The sequence below is a fragment of the Carya illinoinensis genome, chromosome 8 (assembly GCF_018687715.1).
Source record: "Carya illinoinensis cultivar Pawnee chromosome 8, C.illinoinensisPawnee_v1, whole genome shotgun sequence".
Taxonomy (NCBI): Eukaryota; Viridiplantae; Streptophyta; class Magnoliopsida; order Fagales; family Juglandaceae; genus Carya; species Carya illinoinensis.
Genome location: NC_056759.1, coordinates 18,653,702 through 18,680,889, shown reverse-complemented (window position 1 = coordinate 18,680,889; position 27,188 = coordinate 18,653,702). Strand labels below are relative to the sequence as shown.

Genomic DNA, 27,188 nt, shown 5'->3' with positions numbered 1-27,188 from the left:
CTGTTTACTTCTCAGCAGTTTCTTTTTTGGTTATTTCTTATCTCAGTTTTTTTTTTTTTTCATTTATTTACGATGGACTCTGCACTTGTGTGTGCCAAGTTTACGGGCAAAAATTACTCCACGTGGGCTTTTCAATTGAACTTTTCCTCGAGAAAAGATCTTTGGGGCCATTTGATGGCACAAATTGTGCACCCAATTCTGATAAATCTAAGGATTCAGCGTCTTCTCCTTCATGGGCTGTGCTTGATGCTAGGATTATGTCTTGGCTTCTTGGCTCGGTTGAGCCACATATTGTCTCCAACTTGCGGCCTCATCGCATCGCTCAATCCGTGTGGACTTACTTAAATAAAGTATATCATCAAGATAATGATGCCCATCATTTTCAGTTAGAGCATGTGATTGCCATGTTTCAATATGACAATCGTTCCATCCAAGACTATTATTCAGCATTTTTAACTCTTTGGAACGAATATTCTAATCTGGTTACCACAAATGTTCCTGTTGCCTCTCTTTTCATTATTCAACGTCTTCACGAGACTAGTCGTTGTGATCAATTTCTTATGAAACTCGGCCCTGAGTATGAATCTATTCGCTCTTCTCTGATGAACCACTCTCCTATTCCTTCTCTTGATGTTTGTTTTGGTGAATTACTTCGTGAAGAACAACGGCTTAGTACTCAAGTTACTCTGGAGCAGTCTCATGGTAGTTTAGGGTCCGTCCCTATGGCTTATGCTGCTCAACAATGAGGATTGCCAATGCATTCTAGCACCTTGCAGTGTTTTTGCTGCAAGGAATTTGGCCATATCGTTGCTAATTGTTCCAAGAAATATTGCTCTTATTGCAATAAGAAGGGTCACATTATCAAAGACTATCGTATCCGCCCCCAGAATCGTCAGGCCCGGGCATTTCAGACTTCCATTATTGTACCCCCTGTAGTGACTTCTGCGGTCCCTGGCTCTTCTTCAGGTGACTCCTCTGTTCCGGCACCTCCTGCAGCGAGTTATTGCACACCCAAAATTGCAACAGATACTAATTTCGGCATTATCAACAATGGGGTTCCAAAGTAACAATTCTACTAAACTCTGGTACATGGACTCAGGTGCCTCTAATCACATGACGAATAATCCCACTACTTTGTGTCATGTTCGGCCTTACGCTGGTCAATCTGCTATTCAGACTACCAATGGCAATTCTTTACCAATAGCTACTGTCGGATATGCCTCTTCTAAGTTCACTGATGTGTTTCTTACTCCTCAACTTTCCACGAATCTTATTTCTGTTGGTCAATCAGTTGATGACAATTGTGCTGTTCATTTTTTTGGTAATGGTTGTGTTGTGCAGGACCAGGTAACAGGGGAGCCGATCGTGAAGGGACCTAAAGTGAAGCGCTTATTTCCACTACTTTTGCATGTTTCAACACTTTCTTCAATTTCTTCTACTAAGTCTTTTGCTTGTCATAATGTTTTAGATCTTAGTATGGTGTGGCATCGTCGTTTAGACCATCCCAATACTCAGATCTTATCTCATGTATTGAACTCTGGTTTACTTGGTAATAAAGAACGTTATTCTTTATCTCTTGAGTATGCTTCTTGCAAATTTGGTAAAAGCAAAACTCTTCCCTTACTTTGCATGCTAGTAGCCTCATTGCTTTGATCTTATTCATAGTGATGTTTGGGGACCTTCCCCGATTAATTCACATGAAAAATTTAAATACTATGTGACTTTCATTGATGATCATAGCATATTTACTTGGGTCTACTTTCTTCGCTCTAAATCTGAGGTTTTTCGTACTTTCACTGAGTATTTAGCGTATGTTGACAGTCAATTTTCTGCTTCTATTAAGACATTACGCACAAATTCCGGTGGTGAATATTTTTCTATTGAGTTTCAGACATTCTTGGCTTCTAAAGGTATTATTCATCAACATTCATGTCCCACTACTCCCCAACAGAATAGAGTAGCCGAATGCAAAAATCGTCATCTCCTAGATGTGGTATGTACTCTCTTGTTAGAATACTCTGTTCCATCCATGTTCTAGATTGAGACTCTGAAAACTGCTACTCGATTAATTGTTTACCTTCTCAAGTCCTACTCATAGAGTCTCCCTATTTCCGTTTATTTGCTAAGCAACTTAGTTACGATAACCTCCGTACCTTTAGTTGTATATGTTTTGTTCATTTACCTCCTCATGAGCGACATAAATTATCTACTCAATCTGTTCTATGTGCATTCTTGAGATAATGTGTTTCAAAAGGGATTTGTTTGCTATGATCCTACATTACATCGTACACGCATTTCTAGGAATGTTATTTTCTTTGAAAATCAACATTTCTTTCATGTGTCCTTTGTGCCCTCCTCTTCTATTGTGGTTCTCCCTTCCTTTAAGCAGCAGTTCTCGGATCTTCCTTAAGTTAGTTCTTGCTTTAAACTAGGTATTGTGTATATGAGATGCTCCTGCCCCCAGTCTCCTCTGATGGCTCATCCGAAATCTGATCCAACCACACTCCAGATTCAGTCAATTGCAGCACCTCCAGAGCCTTTGTACCCCCGGATAGGTATGGGTTTCCCAGTTCTAGCAATTCTATTTCTGCTCTTATTGCTGCATTGTCCAATTTTGATATTCCCACATCCTACTCACATGCTGCCAAGCATGATTGTTGGCGACAAGCTATGCAGGAAGAAATTGTCACACTAGAGGCCAATCACACCTAGGACATTGAGCCTTGTCCTCCCACCATTATTCCTCTGGGTTGCAAATGAGTTTACTCAACCAAGGTCCGATCTGATGGAAGTTTGGATTGTTACGGAGCTCGCCTTGTTGCATTTGGGAATAACCAAGAATATGGTGTCAATTATGAAGAGACCTTTGCTCCTGTGGCTAAGATGACTACTGATCGTACGATTCTAACTCTTGTTGCTTCCAGTAATTGGCCACTACATCAAATGGATGTCAAGAATGTTTTTCTTCATGGGGATCTTAAAGAGTGTATTTATATGAAGCCATCCCCAGGATTGTTTCCCTCTCCGACTTCACATGTGTGTAAGCTTCCTCACTCTCTTTATGATCTCAAACAAGCTCCGAGGGCCTGGTTTGATAAATTCCGCACTACTTTATTACAATTTTCATTCAAGCAGAGCAAATATGACACTTCACTACTTCTTCAGAAATCAGACTGGGTATTGTTGTTCTTTTGGTTTATGTTGATGATATTGTAATCACTGGTTCCAATTCTGCCTTGCTTGGTCAGCTCAAGACTCATCTCTCAGAGGTCTTTCATATGAAAGATCTTGGGTCTCTCACATATTTTCTTAGTCTTGAGGTGCATCGTAATCCCTATGGTATTTCACTCAATCAACATAAGTATGCTAGTGACTTGGTGGCTACAACTAGCCTACAGGAGGCTACTTCTGTTGATACTCCCATGAAATTAAATGTCAAGCTTCATAAAGAGGAGGGTGACTTACTTGCTGATCCCAGTTTTTACCAGAAGTTGGTGGGTAGCCTTGTTTATCTCACCATTACTAGATCGGACATTTTTTTTGCTGTACAGAAAGTCAGCCAGTTTCTTCTGCCTCCTCGTCATTTTCATTTGGCTGCTATCCGTAGGATCATATGCTATGTTTAGGGTACTTCTAACCGTGGTTTATTCTTCCTTGCCGACAATTCTACTCACCTTGCTGCTTATAGTGATGTTGATAGGGTTGGTTGTGCGAATACACGATGCTCATCACTAGTTGGTGTGTGTTCTTAGGTGATACATTGATCTCTTGGAAGAGTAAGAAGCAAGATAGAGTTTCTAAGTCATCTACGGAATCTGAGTACCGGGCGATGTCTCTTGCTTGTTTTGAAATTATTTGGCTTCGAGGTTTGCTCGCTGAGCTAGATCTTGCTGCGACAGATCCTACACCTTTACATGCCGATAATATGAGTGCTATTCCAATCACGGCCAATCCTGTCTATCATGAGCGCACAAAGCATATTGAAGTCAATTATCACTCTATCCATGAAGCATTTGAAGCTCGTGTTATCACTCTTCCACATATTTTCACTAAACTAAAAATTGTTGATATCTTCACCAAAGCTCTTACTTGCCATCAACATTGCTTCTTATGTAGCAAATTGATGCTTGTTGATCAACCCGCATCAATTTGAGGGGGGCTGTCAATGGACAGCTTTGCTGTCCATAATTATTCTTCTTTCCTTATTTTCACATTCCTTAATTTACTTAGACTTGTACAGTTAGCATATTTGACAGAGTATAGTTTCCATATAGGGCTAGAATCATTCAGGGAATTACATTCTTTCCATGCATAGAATTCTTGTGAAGCTTATATATAATCTACAGATTACTCAAGGCCATTCACACAATACTTTGACAGGAAGGTGTGGACCTGTGCTCAGAAGATAATGAGGAATCGCATGAGGAACTGTTGGATATTGACAGTTCTGATGAGTTTAAGCTGGAATGTGAGATGCTTGAGATTTCTTTGAGTGTGATAGCTGGTTCTTTAAGCCCAAGAACCATGAGGATCAAGGTAAAAGTTAAAGGGTGTTCTGTCATTATCTAGGTAGATACTGGCAACACTCATAATTTTGTTGATCCAATGGTGGCCAAGAAAGTTGAGATGTAAGGAAATATAAGGAACAGATTGAGGTACAAGTTGCTAATGGTGAAAGAATAAGAAGAGAAGGCTTGTTGCAAGGAGTCCAGTTTCAGATGTAAGGAACTGATTTTGTGAGTATTTTTTCCTGCTCTCACTGGGTGGCTGTGATGCAGTTGTTGGGATGCAGAGGATGAGTACTTTGGGATCTGTATCGTGGGATTTTAATAATCTCACTATGTCTATTAAGGTTGATAAAAAACCTGTTGTGTTGAAGGGTTTAAGTCCTAATAAACCTGGGCTAGTAGAAGAAGTACAATTCTGTCAGCTTACTACAGTTGAAAGAAAAGGAATTTTCATACAGATCGTTCCTCAAGATTTGACTACGAAACTGCAGATTTTGGACCCTAGTATTGAAAAGGTTTTGTTGAAGTTTGAGAGAGTATTTGAGTAGCCTAAAGGGTAGCCTCCTAAGAGGAATAAGGATCATCAGATTATTTTGAAAGAGGGAACTCAGCCTATATCTGTGAGACCATACAGATATCCCTTTTATCAAAAGTCTGAAATTGAAAAAATAGTGCATGAGCAGCTAATTGCTGGGGTGATGCGAAATAGCCAATCTCCTTTCTCTTCTCCTGTACTTTTGGTGAGGAAATCAGATGGAACATGGCGTATGTGAATGGATTATAGAGCTCTCAACAAGGAAATTGTTAAAGAGAAGTTTCCAATACCTGTGATAGATGAGCTTTTGGATGAACTGTTTGGGGCCACAATTTTCATAAAGTTAGATCTGAGATCAGGGTAAGTTAGATCTGAGATCAGGGTACCATCAGATCAGAGTAAGGGAAGAGGATATAGAGAAGACAGCTTTCAGAACACATCACGGGCATTATGAGTTTTGGATATGCCTTTTGGCTTAACCAACACTCCAGCAACCTTTTCAAGGCCTTATGAATGAGGTATTTCAGCCTTTCCTTGGAAAATTTGTCATAGTTTTTTTTTTATGACATTCTTGTCTATAGCAAGACTAAGGAGGACCATTTACAGCACTTATCCTTGGTGTTGGATACCTTAGCAAAAACACATTATTTGCTAAGAGGAGTAAGCGTCATTTTGGTTGTGAGGAGATTGATTACTTAGGCCATTTGGTCTCTGCAGAGGGTGTTAATGCAGATCCCTCTAAAATTAAGACCATGATTAAATGGCCATTGCCTAAAACCATTAAGGTTCGGTTTGGCCTTTGAGATTTCTCATCTCAAATACAAAATTCTCATCTCATCACTACAACTTTCCCAAATCCCCATACAAAATATAATAAATAATTCAACTTTTTATTAACTTTTTCAAATCCCAAAATAAAAATAATATTAAAATATAATATTTTAATATTTCATATTAAAACTCAAAATTCTTATCTAGGAAATCTCAGTGGCCAAGCAGAACCTAAGTCCTTAAGGGGTTTCCTTGGACTAACTGGTTATTACAGAAAATCTGTTAAAAAGGATATGGTATAATAGCTGGACCACTCACTGAATTGCTAAGGAAGGATTCCTTTGTATGGGGACCCGAGGCTTCTAAGGCATTTGAGGCCTTAAAGTTGGCTGTGACTAATCCTCCTGTGTTAGCTATGCCTAACTTTTCTAAAGAATTCTTGATTGAATGTGATGCATGTGGTAAAGGAGTGGGTGCTGTGTTTATGCAAGATGGGAAGCCTTTGGCTTATTTTAGTTAAGCTTTGAAGGGTAAGGCATTAGATTTGTCTACCTATGAAAAGGAGTTACTGGCTGGTATTGGCTGTTAAAAAATGGAGGCCTTATTTGCTTGGAGGCACTTTTGTGATTAAAACAGACCAGAAAAGTTGGAAGTTTGTACTAGAGCAGAAAATTGGAATACCCTCACAACAGAAATGGATTAGCAAGCTTCTTGGTTACGATTTCAAGATTGAATACAAGAAGGGCAAGGACAATGTGGCTGGTGATGCTTCGTCTAGAAGAGAGGAAGGGTCTGAATCAGATGCTGTCTTGGCTGCCATAGCAGTTCTGGATCCCATTTGGTTAGAAGAATTAAAGTCCTCTTATTTGTTGGATAAGGAAATATCTGAGATTTGTGGGAAGCTGCAGCAGGGTTCTTTGTCTAATATTGAATTCGAGGTTAAGAATGGCTTGCTGTTCAACAAGGGGAGGTTGTTTCTGTCTGCTACATCTGCACTTAAACATCAGATTCTCCATTTTGTTCACAACAGTGCTGTGGGGGGCCATTCTGGGTATCAAAAATCCTTGCAGCGGGATAAAGCAGATTTTATATGGGCTGGTATGAGGAAAGATTTGAAGAAATTCATTAAGGAGTGTTCGATATGTCAAAAGTGCAAAGCAGAAAACCTGCTACCAGCAGGCTTATTACAGCCATTGCCAATACCAACTTCTTCATGGAGTGATATCTCCATGGATTTCATTGAGGCATTACCATCATCAAAGGGTTTTACTGTAATCTTTGTGGTGGTGGATAGGTTTACTACGTATGCCCATTTCTTGTCGTTATCTCATCCCTACACAGCTGCTACAGTTGCTCAGTTGTTCATTAATCATGTTTTCAAGTTGCATGGGATGCCCACTACCATTGTGATGGATAGGGATGTGTAGTGTTCACTAGCAGTTTTTGGAAGGAAATTTTTAGATTACATGGCACAAAGTTGAATTTTACCTCAGCTTACCATCCTCAATCTGATGGTCAAACTGAGATAGTGAATAAAGCAGTAAAACAATATTTGAGGTGTATAGTATTTGAGAGACCAAAACAGTGGGTTCATTGGCTACATTGGGCAAAGTATTGGTACAATAATTCTACTCATTCTTCTACAAGAATCACTCCTTTTGAGGCTTTGTATGGCGGACCACCTCCTTCCTTGTTGCAATATGTAGCTGGGACAACACAGAATCATGCTGTGGATTCTGAGCTCAGATTGAGGGAAGAAATTTTGGCAATTCTTAAGAAGAGCCTACTGGCTGCACAATCTAGAATGAAGAAGTATTATGATAACAAGCATACTGAGAGACATTTCGATGTGGGGGATATGCTCTACTTAAAGTTGCAGAAGTACAGGCAGAGAAGTGTTGCAGCCAATGCTTCTCCTAAGTTGGCTCCTAGATTTTGTGGGCCATTTAAAGTTCTTGAGAGAATTGGTGAAGTTGCTTACAAGCTGGAATTGCCCCCAGATGCGGTGGTGCATCCAGTTTTTCATGTCTCCAAGCTTAAGAAACATGTGGGGTCTGATGTAAATGTGTCTCCTTCAATTCCCTTTGCAGCTCATGGACATGCTAGAGTGGAACCAGAATCTATTTTAGAGAGAAGAATGACACCTATCAACAATCAACCCTTCATTGAGTTGCTTGTGAAATGGAGGGGAGCTCCTGAGGAAGATTCTTCATGGGGTACCAGTGGAGCAGCTCAGATTTCAGTATCCTGACCTTGTGGGCAAGGTCTTTTGAAGGGGAGGGAATTGTTATGAGGGTGAAGTGCAGAAGAATGGAGAATGACAGTGAAGCTGTTATGTTCATCGAGTTGTATTAGTAGACTTGTATAAGGCCTTGTAGAGAATAAGTCCATGTGCAGGACACGTGCTCATTAATAGAGTGTTAAGTCTGTTTTAGCCTTACTTACAGAGAGATAGTTACAATAATACCCTTCAGTTGTTAACAGAAAACAACTAACTCATTCACACGAGTACTTGTATAAAAGCCTACAAAACTATGAGATGCATATCGAAAGTCTGAATAAAGAATCATTTTCTTGGAGGTTCTGATCCCTCAAATGATCAGATTGGTGTGATTTATTGTTCTTTCTTGTTTCCTTACTTGAGTTACTAGGAGCCTGTAACAAAGAGGCTACCGAAATCTTAGGATTAAATTAGGAAAGATCTTCCTTCCTGGCAGAGGTTGACCAGAGTTTTCAAGCTATCACCACAACTGCCAGCAAGACTATTAAGGCCATTAACAGCTGCCAACTCATAGATATCATATTAGAAAGTTCCTCCCATCAAAATCCTGGAAAACGCTCTTGAAAGCATGCTGAAAATCCCACATTCATCTCCCAATCCGAAGCTACTACCCCCTCCAGCTAACTTCCATTGGAATTTCCAGATTTCCCTCCCAACTTCAAGGTTGTCCCCCTCTGTTAAAATCATTGATTATTCATCTCTTTAATGCAAATCAAAGTGGCCACCTGTACCCAAGAAACCCTAGTATATTTCTAATAAAATTCGAAATAGGGGTCTGCCTGGATTATAATGGCAGCCCCTACGTAACGACCAGGCCCAATATTATTAGGGATGAAATAGGAAAAAATCTAGTGGGCCTAAAATAAGCTTAATGGGCCTTATTGAAATAGCCCACGAGCTATTAAGATTTTTTAAGTTATTGGATTTCATGGGCCATGTTGGATAAGCTGTGAGTTATTATTTATTGGGATTTAGTTATGCCCAAAGGCCCAAATTTTATTTTGAAGTCGTTAAGATTAGTTGAAAAATTTAGAGGAAATTAATGGGCTGATATTTTAGAAACGCAATTAAAATTACTGATGTTTTAGCCCATGAAATGAACCCAAACCCGTTAGGCACAATGGAATTCTCTCCCAACAGGGACACAACTCTACAAGTCATATCCCTGTTAAAACTCTTTAACTGACTGCCTTCTCAAACTCTAATTCATGCACATCTCCACTTTCCACAAGGATTCACGCCGATGGAATTCTCTCCCAACAGGAAAATAATTCTACAAGTCATCTTCATGTTAAAACTCTTAAACTAACTCCTTATATAAATGCTTAGCCCCATGCACTTTACGTGCATCTCATCCTTTTCCAAGCCCTAGTGTAGTTTTCTGTTTACCCTCAACAAGCCGCAACCTCCAAGAGACCTCAACCCACTCCACGAACAGCCCCATTTGACACTACTAACCGTGCACTAGCACCCCGAAGCCAAGCCAACCACTATTGCACATCCTCTCCACACCACAACCCACGTAGACTAGCACATGTTCCAATTGCACAGCCATCCAACTCCAAGCCCCTCCGTCAAATAGAAAAGCAAGTGACTACTGCAACCTTTGCTCAACCACCGTAGCCTAACCTTAAACCACTGTGTAGGAACAACCAACAAAAGACCCCTCCTGGTTATGGAAACCACCATCATCGAGGCCCCTGTTTTAGCCACCTCCTCCACACACAACCAACGCTCACTGTAGCTCAGCCTTGAAGCCACACCATGAACCCTGACCATTACATTGCCCAGCCAGAGACACCACGCTGCTACACCTTGGAGAGCCAACAAGCCACTGCGCGAGCCTCTATTCTTCACACCCAAAAACAAAGCACTGGTTTCTCCAGTCTACAGCCACTGATGAACCACCCAGCTCTGCCCAAACCCACAATAAGCCACAGACAACCCTCACAGCCAAGCTGAAAGCCCCACAGCACGTCCTCTTCCTCTCCTTTGGTGACTCTGTCTCTATACCTCTTGGCCAAGCTCTCTGATCTTCCTCCATAAGTGATCTCTCTCTCTCTCTCTCTCTCTCTCTCTCTCTCTCTCTCTCTCCCTTCTTGTCAGTTACGGGTGTATGATAATATTAGAATTTGGAAGATGAGCTGGCCACGCAGTGTAGAGGTTGCACGTTCCTCTTTGGAGTGTATCACAGCTATGCTTGTTTGTATTTATGGGCTGCACGGGTTATGAGCCACTAGTTAGTGAAATTCATGTCATAAGTTGGGCATTATGGGTCAAAATTAAGAGGCACAAATTGTGTTATGAGAGTGTTAGAGCACTCACAATGGGTTTTCCATTGTTATGTAAAATTTAAAGAAAAATGGTCTAAAACGTGCATCCAACAGATGCTTCATTTTATTTCTATTTTACATTTGTGTACAGTGTTGCCGCTAGATGTAGAAGCAACTGTACACAAATGTAAACATATTTTTATTTGTTTTCTATCTTTTCTTGTACTTTTTCTCTAAAATTAATTTCTTTTATTGTACTTTTTCTCTCATAAAATATTAAAAGGTATAATATTAAAATGATATGAAGAAAAAATAGATAAGCTGATATATGATGTATTATAAAAATCAGTATGTAAAATAGAAAAAGTGAAATTTGATGATGTATTTTAAAGGATAGGATGAAAAATCCATTGGGAGTGCTCTTAGACCACAGGTTGACATCATGGACTTAATAAGTGTATATTTTGGGGTCAAGAATACGTGTTTGCATGGACAATTTTATAAGATCAATTTACTGAGTAATACAATGATTTTAGGCATTATTCATGAATTTTTTGGAGAAATTATATGAAAATCAAAGTATTTTGGGGAGTGGTGATATTTTAGGATTTCGAGGATTTTAGGCTTTAAGGAAATATAGGTTATTTCAATATCTTCGGCTTTTATTACAAAGTATGTGATAAATTAGAAATTTATCGTAAGTTATGTGTATTTTATAGGTAATTAGCTTTGTCCCGGAAACATTGGACTAGCGCTACGAGGTAAGTAGGATGATCATACCCTTACACGTATGTATGGTAAACGGCATGTCTTTTATTAAAGCATTATACATATACACCCTCCATTGGAAGCCCTTTTTTATGTACCCAGGTCATGATTAATTTATAAATATCATGATTTTATGCATAAGCTTCATGTTAGTTGTAGGACATGCATCAAGATATTTTATGAAAAGCCATGCATGATTTTATGTGAAGATTTATGCATTATATTATTTATGAAAATTCATGATTTTACGTGAAGAATTATGCATCAAAATATTTATGAAAAGTCATGATTTTATGTGAGAGTTGTGCATTCAAGTATATTGTGAAAAGCTATGATTTTATGTGAAGAGTTATGCATAAAAAGATTTATGAAAAATTATGATTTTATGTGAAGAAACATGTATCACAACATTTTATGAAATATGCAATTTCACTTGAAATCTATAATATGATAAGATATGACAAGCGTATGATTATGATGAAGTATGAATGATAAGATACGTAACGGCCTATATTATGATATGAAGAAGGTATCATATATTATGGGCATATTGCATTGCTAGGTTGTACATGCTGGTAGTGCACCCAATGTGTCTTCCTTATGTATGGATTCCACAACCTGCGGCCACAGGTGGAATTGGAATCTACTTAGATTCGCTAACCCTAACTCACGGGGGTCAATAGTAGGTACTGGCCATGACAACTTGATGTTCATGTGATTTACATATGTATTTATGAGTTTGCACATTTTTCAAGAAACATTATGTTTATTGTGTTTACTATATGATGTGTTACTTATTGAGTATTTGACTCATTTTTGTATGTTTTTATGTCTTAACCACCCCAGGTGATGATCTTTACGAGGATGGGATTGCATGACAAGACCTAGCCCAGGGAAGCAAGGCAAGGTAGAGGCCTAGACTGTTTATGTTATGCTTGGTTTTATGATTTCAAGTTTAATAAGTTAATTTTGATAAGCAGATAAGACATTATTGATTTTAAATAAGAGCTTCCGCAAACTCTCTTTTGGATTTTAAGTATTTAATATAGATTGACCTATTTAATTATGGAATCTTTTGTATCTAGCGCTTCATTAAGAAGAAAATTTTAAGTCAAAGTTTAGTAGCACACTAGTTCCCCAAAAATTCTAAAAATGACTTTATTGGAGAGCGGGGTGTTACAATGCTCATAGATTGTCCCTTAAAATTTTTTTCTACACAAGTGAAACCCTGGTTGCTGCCCCTTTACACTAACCCTAACAGCCTCTTAAGCCCATTAACCTACAAGGCAGCAATAGAGAAGTCACACAGACCACAGCCCCTCCTCCACAAAAACCACAAGAAGGAATCTCCTGACTTTGCTGCAATATAGGTGAGGATTTCTCTTCCATACATCAAAACTTCCATGTCCTAAGCATTAGAAAATTCCCTATGTTATATTAGGGAAGTTTCAACATAGAACTTACATCTTAGTGGTCTTGCAGGGCATAGCTGCTGTTGCTGCAGCCAAGGATTTCCTTCAACTCAACCTTGGGTTGGAAAAAGTGAGAAATCGCCCAACTTCAAGAAGCATTAATAATCAAGGCTGCTGCCAGCAACCAAGACAGCACCGAGAACCCTACCCTTACCTAGTATTGCATGCCAATGGCTTAGAAACATGCATAACAGATTCATATACATGCTACTTTGACATCATAGGCGTTTGACGTGTCAAGAGTTGGACAAACACTTAAAGCACATAAACTGTTTTTAAGTATGTAACTCAGAAACCAGATTTTCTAAAAGGTAGAAATTGAGCATATACATCATAAGCATGAAGAAACATTCCTTAAGCCAAGATTTATTGCATATTTGACATGTTAAATTTGATTTGTTCACTGTTTGACAAACACAGCAGCTAGTGTCCAGGAAGGAAAATGTTTTTAAACCACGAGCATATCCAAAACATGACACACATGGCTATTTGACAATCAGAATTCTCTCCAAGATTTTAAAAGGGGTCACTGTTAACAACCCCAAATGGCTCTAGAAGTCAAATTTGAGCATGTTAGTATTTGTTTTACCAGAAACTCAGGAATCCCTTATAATACATGAAAAGGCCAAATAGCCACTATTTGGTGATTTACATGCATTATCACTTACCAAATAGCCATTTGTTTTTGCTCACTACTACTACATAGACAGCAAACAACTCTATGCATTATAGGTTCATACCTTAGTCAATTAGTAAGAGTTTGAGTAGAGATTGACACGGAAAATGTGTATAATTTAGTGAAGTGCCTATTGGATTCTCAAAGCAAAGGAAACAAGGAAAGTTGCATGATCATAACCTTTATATGTGTTGTAAAAAAAGTGTTGTTTATCTATGCTATGTACTGCCATGTTCATTTTCAGCCTCTTTTTAAATGAATCTTGGTTGAATTATGACATTGTTGCTTGTGGATGCAAAGTGTAGCATGTTGATTTAGATGCTTATCAGCAATGGGTGCCGCATCATGGCATTATGATATGTTGATTTAGTTGTTTGTCTGGAATGGTTGCCATGCCATGAAAATCACTCTTATTTATATTATGCTTATCGATTGATATAAATGGATGCCATGTCATGATAACCATGATTATATATGTTAATATTCCATGTTTAGTGTTATGCTATGCATACGAATATGACATGCACATGACTATGATACGCCATGAACATCATGAAGTCAACATGTTCACATAAAGCTTTAATGCTTAGCCTTATGTTATGGGTGGATGTGCAAGCCACAGACCTAAGTGTCGTCCACCATATGTTAATGTTATTATTTATGCGGTCAATGACAATTGGACCAATACACGCACATATGATGGTCATTATGCAAGTGAAATACAAGATTAACAAGTAATGCGTGGAACATATTAGATTTAGAGTCGATCATTCATTTATCCAAGTTACATGAATTGCCATGATTGCTTCTTGAATTCCGGATACGTTATTGTTGAATCATCAACATGATATATATAGATATATGATTATAATCATTTATGCACGAACATTTCCAAGGTAAAGCCCAAGGTTAAGTTATGTCTACGATTTGATGTGATCTGAGTGTTCAACTCAATTTTTGTTTGATTTATGTTTTAACGACACAAATGATAATGTCAACATTGAGCAAGTGGGACATGAGTAGATTTAGGGCTCGTTTGGACACTTTGAGTGTCTCAATAGTAGAGAAATGGTCTGTAAATAGTAATTAAATGGTTTGAGTTAAGATATTTTATAGTATTTTGATAAATGAGAGAGAAAATGTTGAATAAAAATATTATAAAGTTAAATTATTTGAATATAATTTTTAAATATTATTTTTGTTTTGAAGTTTGAAAATGTTGTATTGATTGTTGTGTTTTGTTTTAAAGTTTGTAAAAGTTGTAATGATTAGATGAAAAAATTGAAGATCTGAAACTAAAAGTGTTTTGTGTTTAGTGACATTTGGGAAGGAAATTGTGAGAAGTTTTGAGAATTTTTCATCTCATCTCATTTACCAAACATACCCCAAACTTTGTTAGGGTCGTAGACCTTGCTAGCAACGCAATGCACAGACTTTGCCATGCCTTACTTCATTATGTTCTTACTTTCAGTTTTATGAAACACTAGTCACGGACCTGCGGACAACAATAGTTTTGCTTTTTTTTTTATAAGTAAAAATATTATACATATTAATATCAATAGGAGTAACCAAGTACACTAGGCCTATATACAAGAAACACCTAGCCCATACTAGAGAGCCCCTAATAACTAATAAGCTCGTGAAAATTAGAAATCTATTCAAAATACACCAAGCCCAAATGCGAACAGAACACACCTCCCCAACCCCAACCTCTTGTTTGCTGTAAGACTAATACTCTACCCAAAACTCCCTCTACAAGGACGGCTTCATAATGCCCTCCCTTTAGTCTTCCCTCGACTTGAACTACCTCCTTTAGCGTCATAGTTGATTGCCCAAAAAAGACACTTTAACTCCCTGCTTTTCTTAAATCTTGATTTGGTTTCAAGCGAGTGGCCCCCCTCAATCACAATGAGTAGTGTTGTGAATTGATTGTCACATCCTTTATGTGAAATCCCCACAAACTGCTGAATCTCGTTAACTTTATGCAGAACCCAATCCGATGATGAACCCGCTATATTGTTTATCGGAGGAAGAGATACCAGGCGAACAACATTTCCCCCAAACACAACTCCCAACTGCACTCCCAACCCTAAACATTCCTCCTCACAAGGCACCAACGACAAACCCATAATTTCCTCCCTATCATCTCCTGCATTCAAATCCCGAACCTGCTCGACAGCTGTATTGTTGCTGTCCATTATTGTTGTCACCATTGGAGGTTCCTTCACCTCTGGCGTAGGTGTCGTCATTCCATCGATGAGAAATTGCTTGTAGATGCGCCACCCCCTGACGACCCTTCCTATGCCACTTGGTTTGACCCTTACTGCTCCCTCAGGAGGCAGAAGCAGAAAAAATACAATTATTTTTTTTTTTTTTTACTTTTTTTTTATTACTTTGGATCTGTAACTTTATGGATGAAAAAATGTCTTTAGTAAAAGTAGCACAAAAAACAACGTAGTCATAAGAAAAATATAAGTCCATGTGTCTTTGCATAGTGTGGTGGTATATAAGTATATAGAAATTGTATAAACTAAACTAAATAATTTTTTCTCAAATGAAGAACAAACTTGTAATAGTAAGTGGACTTCAAAAATTTTGCAAATTTTATTAGATGAGGTCAGACTGATGTGGTCAATATTACATTTACACTTTACATTTTGACAAATAATATCATAATTATATGTTGTAATAGATTTTTATTGGATAAGAAGAAGTTTTTACTAATTTGCAGTTATTGATGATGACACTCAAAAGAATTTTTTTTATTAGGGTCTCATGACGTTTTAATTGGGTGGGTTGTTAAATGCCTTGTAATTGCAAGTGGTTAAAACTTGGGGAAACTGAGACATGGGTTAGATTAATAGTCTACACAAAATTTTCCTCGTATGATGTGTGTGTGTGTGTGTGTGTGTGTGTGTGTGTACATATATTAGAATGAAAAAGAAATCTGTATCATTCCCCCAATACTTTTTTTTTTTTTTGATAAGTAAAATAAATTATATTATCAAAAGAAGACAATAGCCTAATACAAGATTAGAGACCACATCTAGGTATGAACAATGGATATAAGGAACTCATGTAGCCCCAAACCATTGAAATCAACCGCTAAGGTCCATGTACAAAGAGTTCTAAAGAAAAAAACTTTCAATTCCTCCAACGATCTCTCTTTGTCCTCGAACGTCCTGTCATTGCGCTCTCTCCATAGACACCACATGATGCATATAGGGATCATCTTCCATACTGCTTTTATTTGTTGATTTCCTCTCATATTTTTCCAACTAGCCAATACCCCGACCACCGTCTCCGGCATAGCCCAAGCCAAATCCATTCTACCAAGTACCTCATTCCATAGCCTACTCGCTACCTCACAGTGTATTAAGAGATGGTTCACCGATTCACCTCCCTTTCTACACATGCAACACCAATCTGTGATGATCACCTTGCGCTTCCTCAAATTATCAGTTGTGAGAATCTTACCCAATGCTGCAGTCCACACAAAAAATGCTGCTTTGGGTGGCGCCTTATGTCTTCATATCTTTTGCCATGGGAACTAAATAGGTGTCTCTTGATAAAGAGACTTATAAAAAGAGCACACCGAAAAAGTACCTTTAGCTGTAGGTATTCACCATAAACTATCCTGTGAATTATCCGGTTTAGTAGCATACAAAAGGCTATAAAAGGCTTCAATACTGCTCATCTCTCAATCTTGTGCCGCCCTACTGAATATGATATTCCATTGAATTTGTTCCCCTGATCTTTCCAGTACATCTGCTACTGAGGCATCAATATCTCTTGCAACTCTGAATAGTGAAGGAAAAGATTCCTTTAGTGCCACATTATCACACCAAGTGTCGTACCAAAACTTGATACGGGTTCCTCCTCCTAAACGGATTCGGGTATAGCGAATGAAGACCTCCCACCCTTTTCTTATATGTAACCACAAACCCACTCCATGCGCTCCTCTCACTTCTTTTGTACACCACCCCCCCCATAGGCCCCCATATTTGCTCTCTATAACCGTCTTCCACAAGGCTTCAGGTTCCTTGTGATATCTCCACAGCCATTTGCCTAGTAACGCCCGATTGAAAGTTCTCATATCTCTAATGCCCAAACCCCCATTCGAGATAGGGCTACATACTTTGTCCCACCTAACAAGGTGAAATTTTTGTTCCGCACCCATTCGACCCCACGAGAAATCCCTTTGAAGTTTCTCCAACCAAAGTGCAACATTTGCTGGAATAGGAAACAATGACAAAAAATAGGTGGATAGGTTAGAAAATTTTGTCAGGCAATTTACAAGTAGTAAATTTCAGCAACGGCACTATTTTCTGTGTTACCAATACCATTGGATCCTTTATGGATTCAACTCTCCTTGGGAGTATTTTAGCTAAGTTTCCATTTTTATATGAGTGTTTATAGGGATTACTTCATGCGGCTGTTTTATACTCAAACTCTACATTATAATATTTTTTATCAGTAAACAAGATTTTATTGATCATAAGAATTGGCAAGAGCCCAAGACACAGAACATATACAAGAGCAACACCTAGGCATGATGTTCTAGTGATACAAGAAATTCATGAATGTTCATGTCATTAAAATCAATTACAATCAACCAATGGAACAAAATATTAAAAAAGAACGTTCTAAGCTCATCCATTGACTGCTCACGATCTTCAAAGCTTCTCTTCTTCCTTTCCCTCCAAAGACCCCACCATAGGCAGATTGGAACCATCTTCCAAATTGTGGCAATCTAAGAAGTGCCTTGAAGGCTTCTCCATGAATATAAAAGATCGATCACCCTTCTTGGCAACACCCAAGCTACGCCCACCCTAACAAAAAAAGTCATTCCACAAGATCGTGGCAATCTCACAATGTATTAGTAAATGATCAACGGACTCCCCAGTCCTTTTGATTCGGCGCTTCCTTAAGTTGTCTATTTGTTAGGATCTTCCCCAAGGAAGCTGTCCATACAAAAATTGTTGCCTTTAGTAGGGCCTTTGTCTTCCAAATACTCTTCCACAAGAATGGATCTGCATTTTGTGTATTCATGGATTGGTAGAAGGAGCGGAAGGTGTACTTCCCTTTTGACGTCAAAATGTGATATTTCATTGGGGAGTTCCATTAGATTGATCTAGGAGGTTAGCAATCAAGGCTTCCTTCATTCTCACCATACCATAGAATTCGGGGATAAGGTTCCTTTAAGTGCCATTTTGCCACACCATATGTCATGCCAAAATTTGATTCTAAACTCATCACCCACCTCAAAAAGGGTATAACTAAACTTTGTAGTCCATCATCCTCTGATGTGCTTCCAAAGCCCCACCCCATATGGTCCACTCACCTCATTCAAGCACCAACGTCCCCATGCTCTGCCGTACTTGAATCTATGACAGTTCTCCACAAGGTTCCCCATTCTAGGTGGTATCTCCATAGTCACTTGTCCAGCAAAGCCGGGAAGCAAAAATAATGATAGGAAGCAGGTCGGTAAATTGAAGAGGGTACTTTTTAATAAGTGTGACTCTACCACCTTTGGATAAGTACATCCTCTTGCAACTAGTGAGTTTCTGCTCCATTTTTACTAGCATATCATTCCAAACTTATATAGATTTGTATGGAGCACCCAAAAGGAGGCCAAGAAATTTCATAAGCAAACAAGATATCTTGCATCCCAGGATGGAAGCCATACTTTCCACATCATGAATATGCCTCACCGGTACTACATCTGATTTGGCCAAGTCCAACTTCAATCCAAAAACAGCTTCAAAGCATAGAAGAGCCCTTAAGGCTCAAATATGGTCATGGCTGGCCTCACAAAATATCAGGGTATTGTTGGCAAATAAGAGATGAGATATATTGAGAGAACCAGTATTTGCCTCCCCCGCTGAGACGCCAAATAAGAAACCACCCTCTACATTACAATAGAAATGTTATCATCTACTATAGACATGCTTACTCAATCAACCTATCATCAATGTTGTATAGGATTAGAGGCAAACTCTCTGTTACAGCCAGCTTGGTATTGGAGGTACTCTCTCTTTCAGGAAATAAAAGAAAGAAAAACCTGTACTACAAATGCGGTGGTTGTTGTTTGAAGGACAATATGGAAGGACGGATTACAATATGGAAGGATGGATTACAATTTGTTTGACTGAGAGATTTAAGTAACATTAATATTCTACACCGAGAAGAGCTTGTTTGGAAGGTCTTGCGGTGGTTGTTGTGTCTTCTACATTATGTAAACCTTGTAAGATGGTGTCTTCCGTGTTTAAGTTTTTATTGTTAAAGGATGTTGCTGTCTTTCCAGATTTGCTTCATGTGTTGCTGTTGTCTTGCCATTATTCGCTTCTTGTGTTTTGATCTAATGACCTTTGACTTTTGTATAACCAATGGGACAAGCAACCAGATGTGTCTTTTTCCACTCCTTTCGGGCTTTCCTCTACTCAACCAGGTAAAACATCTTTATCTTATAAATACACGCACACTCTTCAACCTTATCTCTGACATGTATATTAATTTAAGAAGGTGGTGGTCCAAAATGAATGGAGGCCATTGTCATCAGAGTGAATAGGGGGGCATTGATTTTGCTGGTGAAGTGCTTGGTGTAATTGGGATCAATTATGATGTTAGTTGCTAAAGACTTGAAGAGGGGGCACAGGGCAGTTTAGGTGCACAGAGGCCAAATACTTCATGTGCAATCGATGGCTTGGCCAAGGTTGAAAGGGAGCGCAGAAGATAGAAAAATAAGGGCATGAGAGAAAAGAGCTTGGGAGAGAGTCAGTTGCTTGGTGTGCAAGATCAGATCCTGTCGACGCTTTGGATTTATAGTAGTGCGATGAGGTCATAACGATAAGCTCAAAATAATGACAATTGAAATGAAACGATCCAAGAATCATCAGTTCCAAAGAGAAGAAGAGCAACAGTTCTAAAGATACTTGAGTTGGACAATGAACAGGCTAGAGATCGGTAAATAAAAATAAAATGATAAAAAAGGTAAATGAAATGTGGGATGGACAGAATGATGTGGCACAATACATTACATGGTTGATGTTTTGAAAACTATATAGTTTATAGATTTTCATGTTAAGCTGTTTTTATGATTCAATAATGAGCGAAGTTTTTATGATGTTGGATCGGGCACAAACTATGAAAGTAAATAATATTCCTAACCTACAGCAGGGCACAATCTTTAAGCCTTATGATATACTATCCACTTGAGTGTTCGACTCATTTTATTTTTATATTTTAAATATTCCAGGTGAAGAAGATGAGGAAGAGCTAGCAAGCCTGAAACAATATTCCAGGTGAAGAAGATGAGGAAGAGCTAGAAAGCCAGAAACAATAGTAGAGACCATAGCTTAGTTATGTCATAATTAGTGTAGAACTTATGGTATTAGTTATTGAGTTATGATGATGTAGAGACTTCGGAAATATTGTTTACCTTCATTTCATTGAACCTTGTTACATTCTGCATTACGGTTTAGTAATAACTAAGTTATGGTTTATGGGGAATTGATGTTTATGGATCTCTTATTACCCAATAATATGTAATGATATAATGTAGCATTCCAAACCCTATGGGAATTGAGCACTACAAAACTTCTACCCACTTTTTAGGCTTCTCTCTACCTCTCATGTCAACTTGACATTACATCACTCTTTCTCATAGATACATTTATAAATTTTAATTTAACTTGACCAAACCATCTTAAGACAGTTCATCTAAAGCAAATCAATCATCTTAGGGGATGAGAAAACAAAAAGAGAGAATACAGAATACTTATGGACAAGTCATAAACTCTCTTCAAGGAGAGGGGAGAAATGATACTTTTACCACACATATAATCTCTCAATACAGGGTGCAATCAAGATGAAGAGACCTAATTTGGATTATCAATGAAAATAAATATTCAAAAGAAGATATAAGTTAAAGATTCAGGCATGAAAATGAAAAGAAGAACATTTACACAAGACAATAACATAAAACAAAATTATATGGGAAGAAACCATAAACACAAAATCATACAAAATAAAATCACGACACAGTACTCACAGTTGTATTCAGTCCATCCAATCGCCAGCTCTACAAGATCATATAAAACTAGCTTATTTGAAAGCACCAAATCTGCAATTTGAAACAATGGGATAAGTTATTTAATATAATCTTGATGCATACAACACAATATAATTTGATTCCATTTCATTTTATGATTTATTATATAGGGGACCATAAATCATGAATCATTCCATTATTTGTTAATGAAGCTCCACATAATAAAATTAAGTGCCTAAAGAGAATAGACATCGACTTTTGTACAGAATTACAGCTGATTGCAAACTAAGGGAATTATTTGTTGAGACTACTGTGTAATTTCAAAAGGAAGTGTCTCTGGGATTGAAAGCTTTTTGGATCTCTGGTTATTTTCTAATAAGAATATAATGATATAATCACTTTCCTCAGAGCTAGAAATCCAGGATCTATATAATCATGATCCTCATTTTCTCGATTTCTGGTAGAAACTGAAAATCAGAAGAACTCTTGGCCGGAAAGAACTACATATTTATAAACTTAATACAAGATAACTATAAACATTAACCTATTGATTTATATGTAAATGTAATTCTAGACTGCACCTCCCAAAAGAGTCATTTGGCTTCCATCCTTGGATTGTATCCCACTATTTTGCCATCCAATACACCACACATCATCCTGCAAAGGTGACATGAAAACGTTATAAATTCCAACTATATAAGGGAAGCTGAAATCCTTTTTTAGGTCAATTACTGACATTGGTAAACAACCCAATGCACTATGATTATGATTCAACAATGACAGCCATAAGCGGAGAGCTCATATTCTTCATTGTCGATAAACGATTTGTTGGACAATACTCAACACAACACCATGGCAACTCATTTTTTGACAAGTTATAGTAATTCTAGTAATTGACATTGGACATAATTCAAAAGATAGTGATATTTTTCTAGTAGTGAACAAGGAAGCAGCATACTAGGTATGTGTATATTCAGGGTCCATTTGGCAACACAACTGTTCTAAAGTATTCTCATATATTTCCTTCCCAAACATCACTCAAACACAACACTTTCAATTTCAAATCTTCAACTTTTTCATCTAATCATTACCTAATCATTACAACTTTTCCTAACTCCCAAACAAAACACAAAAAACAATACTACCTTTTCAAATTTCAAAACAAAACTAATATTAAAAACTTATATTCAAACAATTTTTTAACTTTATAATATTTTTATTCAACTTTTTCTCTTTCATTTCCCAAAATCCAATAAAACATTTTAACTCAAGCCGTTTCACTATTATTCACAAATATACTAAAATATTCTAAGCATCCAAACAGGCTTTCTTTTTCTTTTTTAAAAAATATAATTAATGTCATGCTTTCCCATTGAGAACTAAAAAATTGACCATCAATCAGATGATATTTTATAGGCCGTTATCATTATGCTAATTAATAAAGAGATCAAGTTATACACACATTCATCCACCATGTTATACCACAAGCATTTCAGTATTATATATGTAGTTTGATCTAGAAATCTATGTAAAACCACTCTTGAGACAACGTATTATCTATCTTTCTTGATATCTGCTACTTTCAAGACTAAGATATTAAATCAACATTACTCACCTATCTAATGAAAAAGGTCAACTTTACAATCAATTATAGCCAAGCATTTAAAGTTCAGTATATGGAGAGTAAAATCACAAGAACTGAGGCATTTAAGATAAAAAGAATTCAGCAAATTGCCAAACGATACTTGACAATTGAGGCATTTTAACTCTCACATTACTTACTCGAATCTGGAATAAATACTCATGGGGGTAAACTGTCAAAGAAAGGGAACGTTCAAAATGAAACTTGACTGTTGGGAATCCATGTTCAACACTGCAGGAATACAAGAAAAGAGAAAATCAAGCTTGTCTCTGCAAAAGCCTCAAAGTATTAAACAGCTTGAAATACATTCGTGAAGTTGACACAGCATAGAATCTATTTGCAAGGCTACTTATTGACACATCCAACACACCACTGATGTGGAAGCCTTCTACATCAGCTAGCATGAAAAAGTATTAGAGTTTTGGCTTTTTTCAAAAACTCTAATGTGTCCCACAGCAAGTGGTGTGCTGACACACCAGCTTATAAGTAACAGAACTCTATAAAAAATTGTAGCTTCATCAATTCAATAAATTTGAGTTTGTAATTTGTAATAAATGTCAAAATCTATCTTGGAATTAGTAAACTATAATTCATTAACTGGTGCATTATCACATAAAAAGGAAATTATTAAACTCGAAAATCATTTCTAATGGCCTTTGCTCATTATATGGCTCACACATTAGTAATAACAAAAAATATAAGTTGCAGATAAAAGAAAGAATGATTAAAACAATTGCTAAGCTCCTCTCAAATCGATATTTATAAAGTATATAAAGAAAAGATTGAAAATTAATAAATTGGGAGGCACTGGAAAGACAGGACCATAACAAGGTAAAGAGACATGCATTTTAAAGATGTCACAAGTAATAGTTTAAACACTTGAATTAAAAGAGAAAAGAAAAGGTGAGAAGAGTTTGAGCTTGTCTGTATAACTTTGGCAGAGCCAAGACCCCACCTCAAGCCCTATAGAGATGCCTCTACCACTACACAATGCCAGCACAACTTTGGCAAAGCTTTTATACTCCATTTCTAAATCATAATCGTCCTCGTCCTCCAGTTCTAATTGCTCGAAAATAATCTTCTGCAATAGCAAAATACCAAATCCTAATTTCTTAAGAGTTATATACTTGTCGTGCCAGTATTTATAATCCTTTCTCTTAATAGAACAGCAGAGCTCTTCAACGGCAAGGAGGGTGTATGTGGTGTATGTGAATCAAGCATTGTGTATCCACAGTCCGATTCTCGATCTTGGTAAATAGAACCCCCATTAGTTTCTTTAACAGCTCTTGTGGATTGAGACAAGGAGACTCGTTGTCTACTTTCCTTTTGTTATCGTTACAGGTGCGCTTAGTAGGATGTTGAAGACTGCTGTTGAAGGGGGCTTTCAGTGGGTTGTACTAATAATGGTTTTATCAATGTTTCCAATTTTTTGTAGATGATACACTGGTTTTTTGTGCGCCAAAGCATGGTCACATTCAATCATGTAGAGTTCTTTTGCTTTTCTTTTTTTCGTTTTTGAAGTTGTCTCCGACCTAAATGTGAATCCTGCAAAGTTCAAGATGGTTCCAATGGGTTCTGTGCATAATACAAGAGGCTTGGCTAATATTTTGGGATGCAAGGTATCTTCACTACCCATGAAAATACCTTGGTCTTCCGCTGGGGACCACTCATATAAGTCGAAGACAATTTGAGATGGCGTTATCGAGAAGATTGAGAGAACGTTGGCAAGTTGGGAAAGGATTTACTTGTCAAAAGGGGGACATCAATCAAGTGTACTTTTTCCAACCTCCTTAAAGATTTTCTCTCACTTTTTCCTTTGCCTGCAAGTGTGACTAATCAAATTAAGTATTTTCGTACTTTCTTGTGAAAAGGAATCGAGAAGAAGACCAAGTCCATTTGGTTAGGTGGGATATGGTTTGTTCCCCAATCTCTCACAGAAGATAGGGGATCTGAAAGGTGAGGATTTTTAATGAGGCTCCTTGGGAAATGGTTATGGGAGTCACCATGGAGGACTATTATTGATTCCATATATGGGAGTGATTGGGTTGGTGCTCTAATGAAGTGAGAGGTGGTCGGTAGGAATGGTTGGGCGGGTTTTGTTAGTCACCTGAGATTTGTGGTGGGAAAAAAATCCAGGGTCAGATTTTGAAATGACATCCGATGTGGTGAAATGGCCCTTAAACATGCATTTCCTCCCTTTTTCAGATGTCCTATGACCAGGAGGCTTCGGTGGCAGACCTTTTCGGCAGCTCTAGTGGTTCTTTATAGTTGAATGTTCATTTTCTTAGAGCTGTCCAAGATTGGGAATTGGGTGATATTTCAGATCAATTCAGCTTGTTGAACACTTCAAGCACTAGTAGTGCGGAGGTGGAAAGGTTGTTTTGGACTCATTCTAGGAACAATATGTTCAACGTCGGATCCCTATACAAGGCCATGTTATGTCAAAACCATAATCCTTTTCCTTGGAAGCGTATTTGGAAGAGTAAGGTGCCTCCCATGGTTGCTTTCTTTGGCTGGACTGCTTCCAATGAAAATTTTTTGACCATAGACAATCAGAGAAAGTGCATACTCATTGGTGGGGATTGGTGCAATGTGTAAAAAAAGTGGTGAATCAGTGGATTATTTATTACTTCATTGTGAGGTGGCAAGGGCTTTATGGGATGAGATTTTTAACCGGATTGGAGTTGCTTGGGTGATACCCAAGAGGGTGGTGGATTTTTTTGCTTGTTGGAGAGGGCTTCAGGGTAACCCTCAAATTTCTGTAGAGGGAAAAATGGATTTATGTCTCATGTGATGCATTTGGCTTGAAAGGAACAGCCAGAGTTTCAAAGTTCGGGAACGTTCTTGGAAGGACTTAGATGTTTCTTTTTCCATACTTTATTCATATGGGCCTCCACTATTTCTTCAATGGGGCTAGCTTTTATGAATTTCTTGTATCCATTTCTAGCTCCTAACATGTAAGTGGGTGCTATCTTTTGTATGCTTTTTGTGTACTTGGGCTACACCTATTTACTTTGATTCAATGAATTTTATTTTACTTATCAAAAAATATACTATAAATATCCTTACTATTTTTATTATATGTTATTCTCCTCTCTTCTTTCGTCTGGGATCTATTATGTAAAACCTTTCAGTTTCAGAAATCTTATGATTCATCTGATTTCATTGTTGTGCAACATTTAATACAGAAATGAGATGGTTTTAACCCCTACACTACCAAGAGGTAATAAAGCTTTTGTTACTCTTATAATAAAAAATTGCAAAAGTCTTTTCAGTTGACGCCTTACTTTCCAATGTACTGGAAACAATCAAACTGGTCTTCAACGGTATGTAATTTCAATCCAGGCTGCTGAGCCATAATCTGAATACAAAAGGAATATGAAAATAATTATGTGCGCAGGCATGTAAGAATCTGCAAGGAAGCCCTCAAATTAATGTGAGTTAAAAGAATATCTTGTACCTTAGGTATTAGGGTCTCATAAACCACCTCCGGAAGATAAGCCAAAGTTGTACCACTATCAATTATTGTTCCTTTCCGAAGTCCATTTTCAAATGTATCTGAAGGAAGCGATAGAACGTCACCACCCACCTCAATATCCTTCAATACAACATTGTAATGTGCCCTATGATTGTAGATAAGAAAAAAATTACAACTTTCACAAGCTAAAACTTAACTTCATATAAAAAAAAAAAAAAAAAACAAAAATACTTGAATAAGAATTTAAAAACTAAGAAAACATTCTGCAAAGAAACACTTTTATAAATTTTATAAAGAATTAAAAAATTATAGTCAGCTTTATAATGAACTTAATAGTTAGGTTCCAAGCACTTATACCACAGTTGGGAAATAAATTTTGGTAGAACATTATACCTTAATAAGATACACAAAGCGAAGCCTTCAATGTAATAATGATCCTTTTTAATGAGTCAAGCTCTAGGGCTCCGTCTTTTATATATAAAACAAAATTCATACTTAAGTAGTTTTATTGATGTCACTATTGTCCACTTAAACTAAATCTAACATATATCTTACATTGCTATTAAACATACCAAGGCAAGTCAAATTGTCATAAACAACCAGGATGATTCACAACGGCATTAACCAATTTAATACTTTGTGTAGATGGATTGAATGCTAAAAAATCTACCGGAAAACTAATTCTCAGTTCAAACTTGCGGTAAAATTGGGAGCACAATGTTTCTCACTTC

General features: G+C 37.4%; 1 protein-coding gene across 3 annotated transcripts in view; it reads right to left on the bottom strand.

Moving 5' to 3' along the window:
- Positions 1–27,188, bottom strand: part of LOC122318158 (aspartic proteinase 36-like) — a 41,052-nt gene that overhangs the window by 5,445 nt on the left and 8,419 nt on the right. The window contains exons 5-10 of one of the 3 annotated variants that reach the window (XM_043135341.1): positions 26,440–26,602; positions 26,267–26,340; positions 23,120–23,210; positions 21,919–21,994; positions 21,338–21,409; positions 17,423–17,517 (exon numbers count right to left, since the gene is read on the bottom strand). In XM_043135341.1, the coding sequence (XP_042991275.1) occupies positions 17,423–17,517; positions 21,338–21,409; positions 21,919–21,994; positions 23,120–23,210; positions 26,267–26,340; positions 26,440–26,602 (571 nt within the window). Of the gene's footprint in view, positions 1–7; positions 10,313–17,422; positions 17,518–21,337; positions 21,410–21,918; positions 21,995–23,119; positions 23,211–26,266; positions 26,341–26,439; positions 26,603–27,188 lie in introns of those variants that run through there. The other 2 variants (XM_043135342.1, XM_043135340.1) reach the window with 2 other exon arrangements.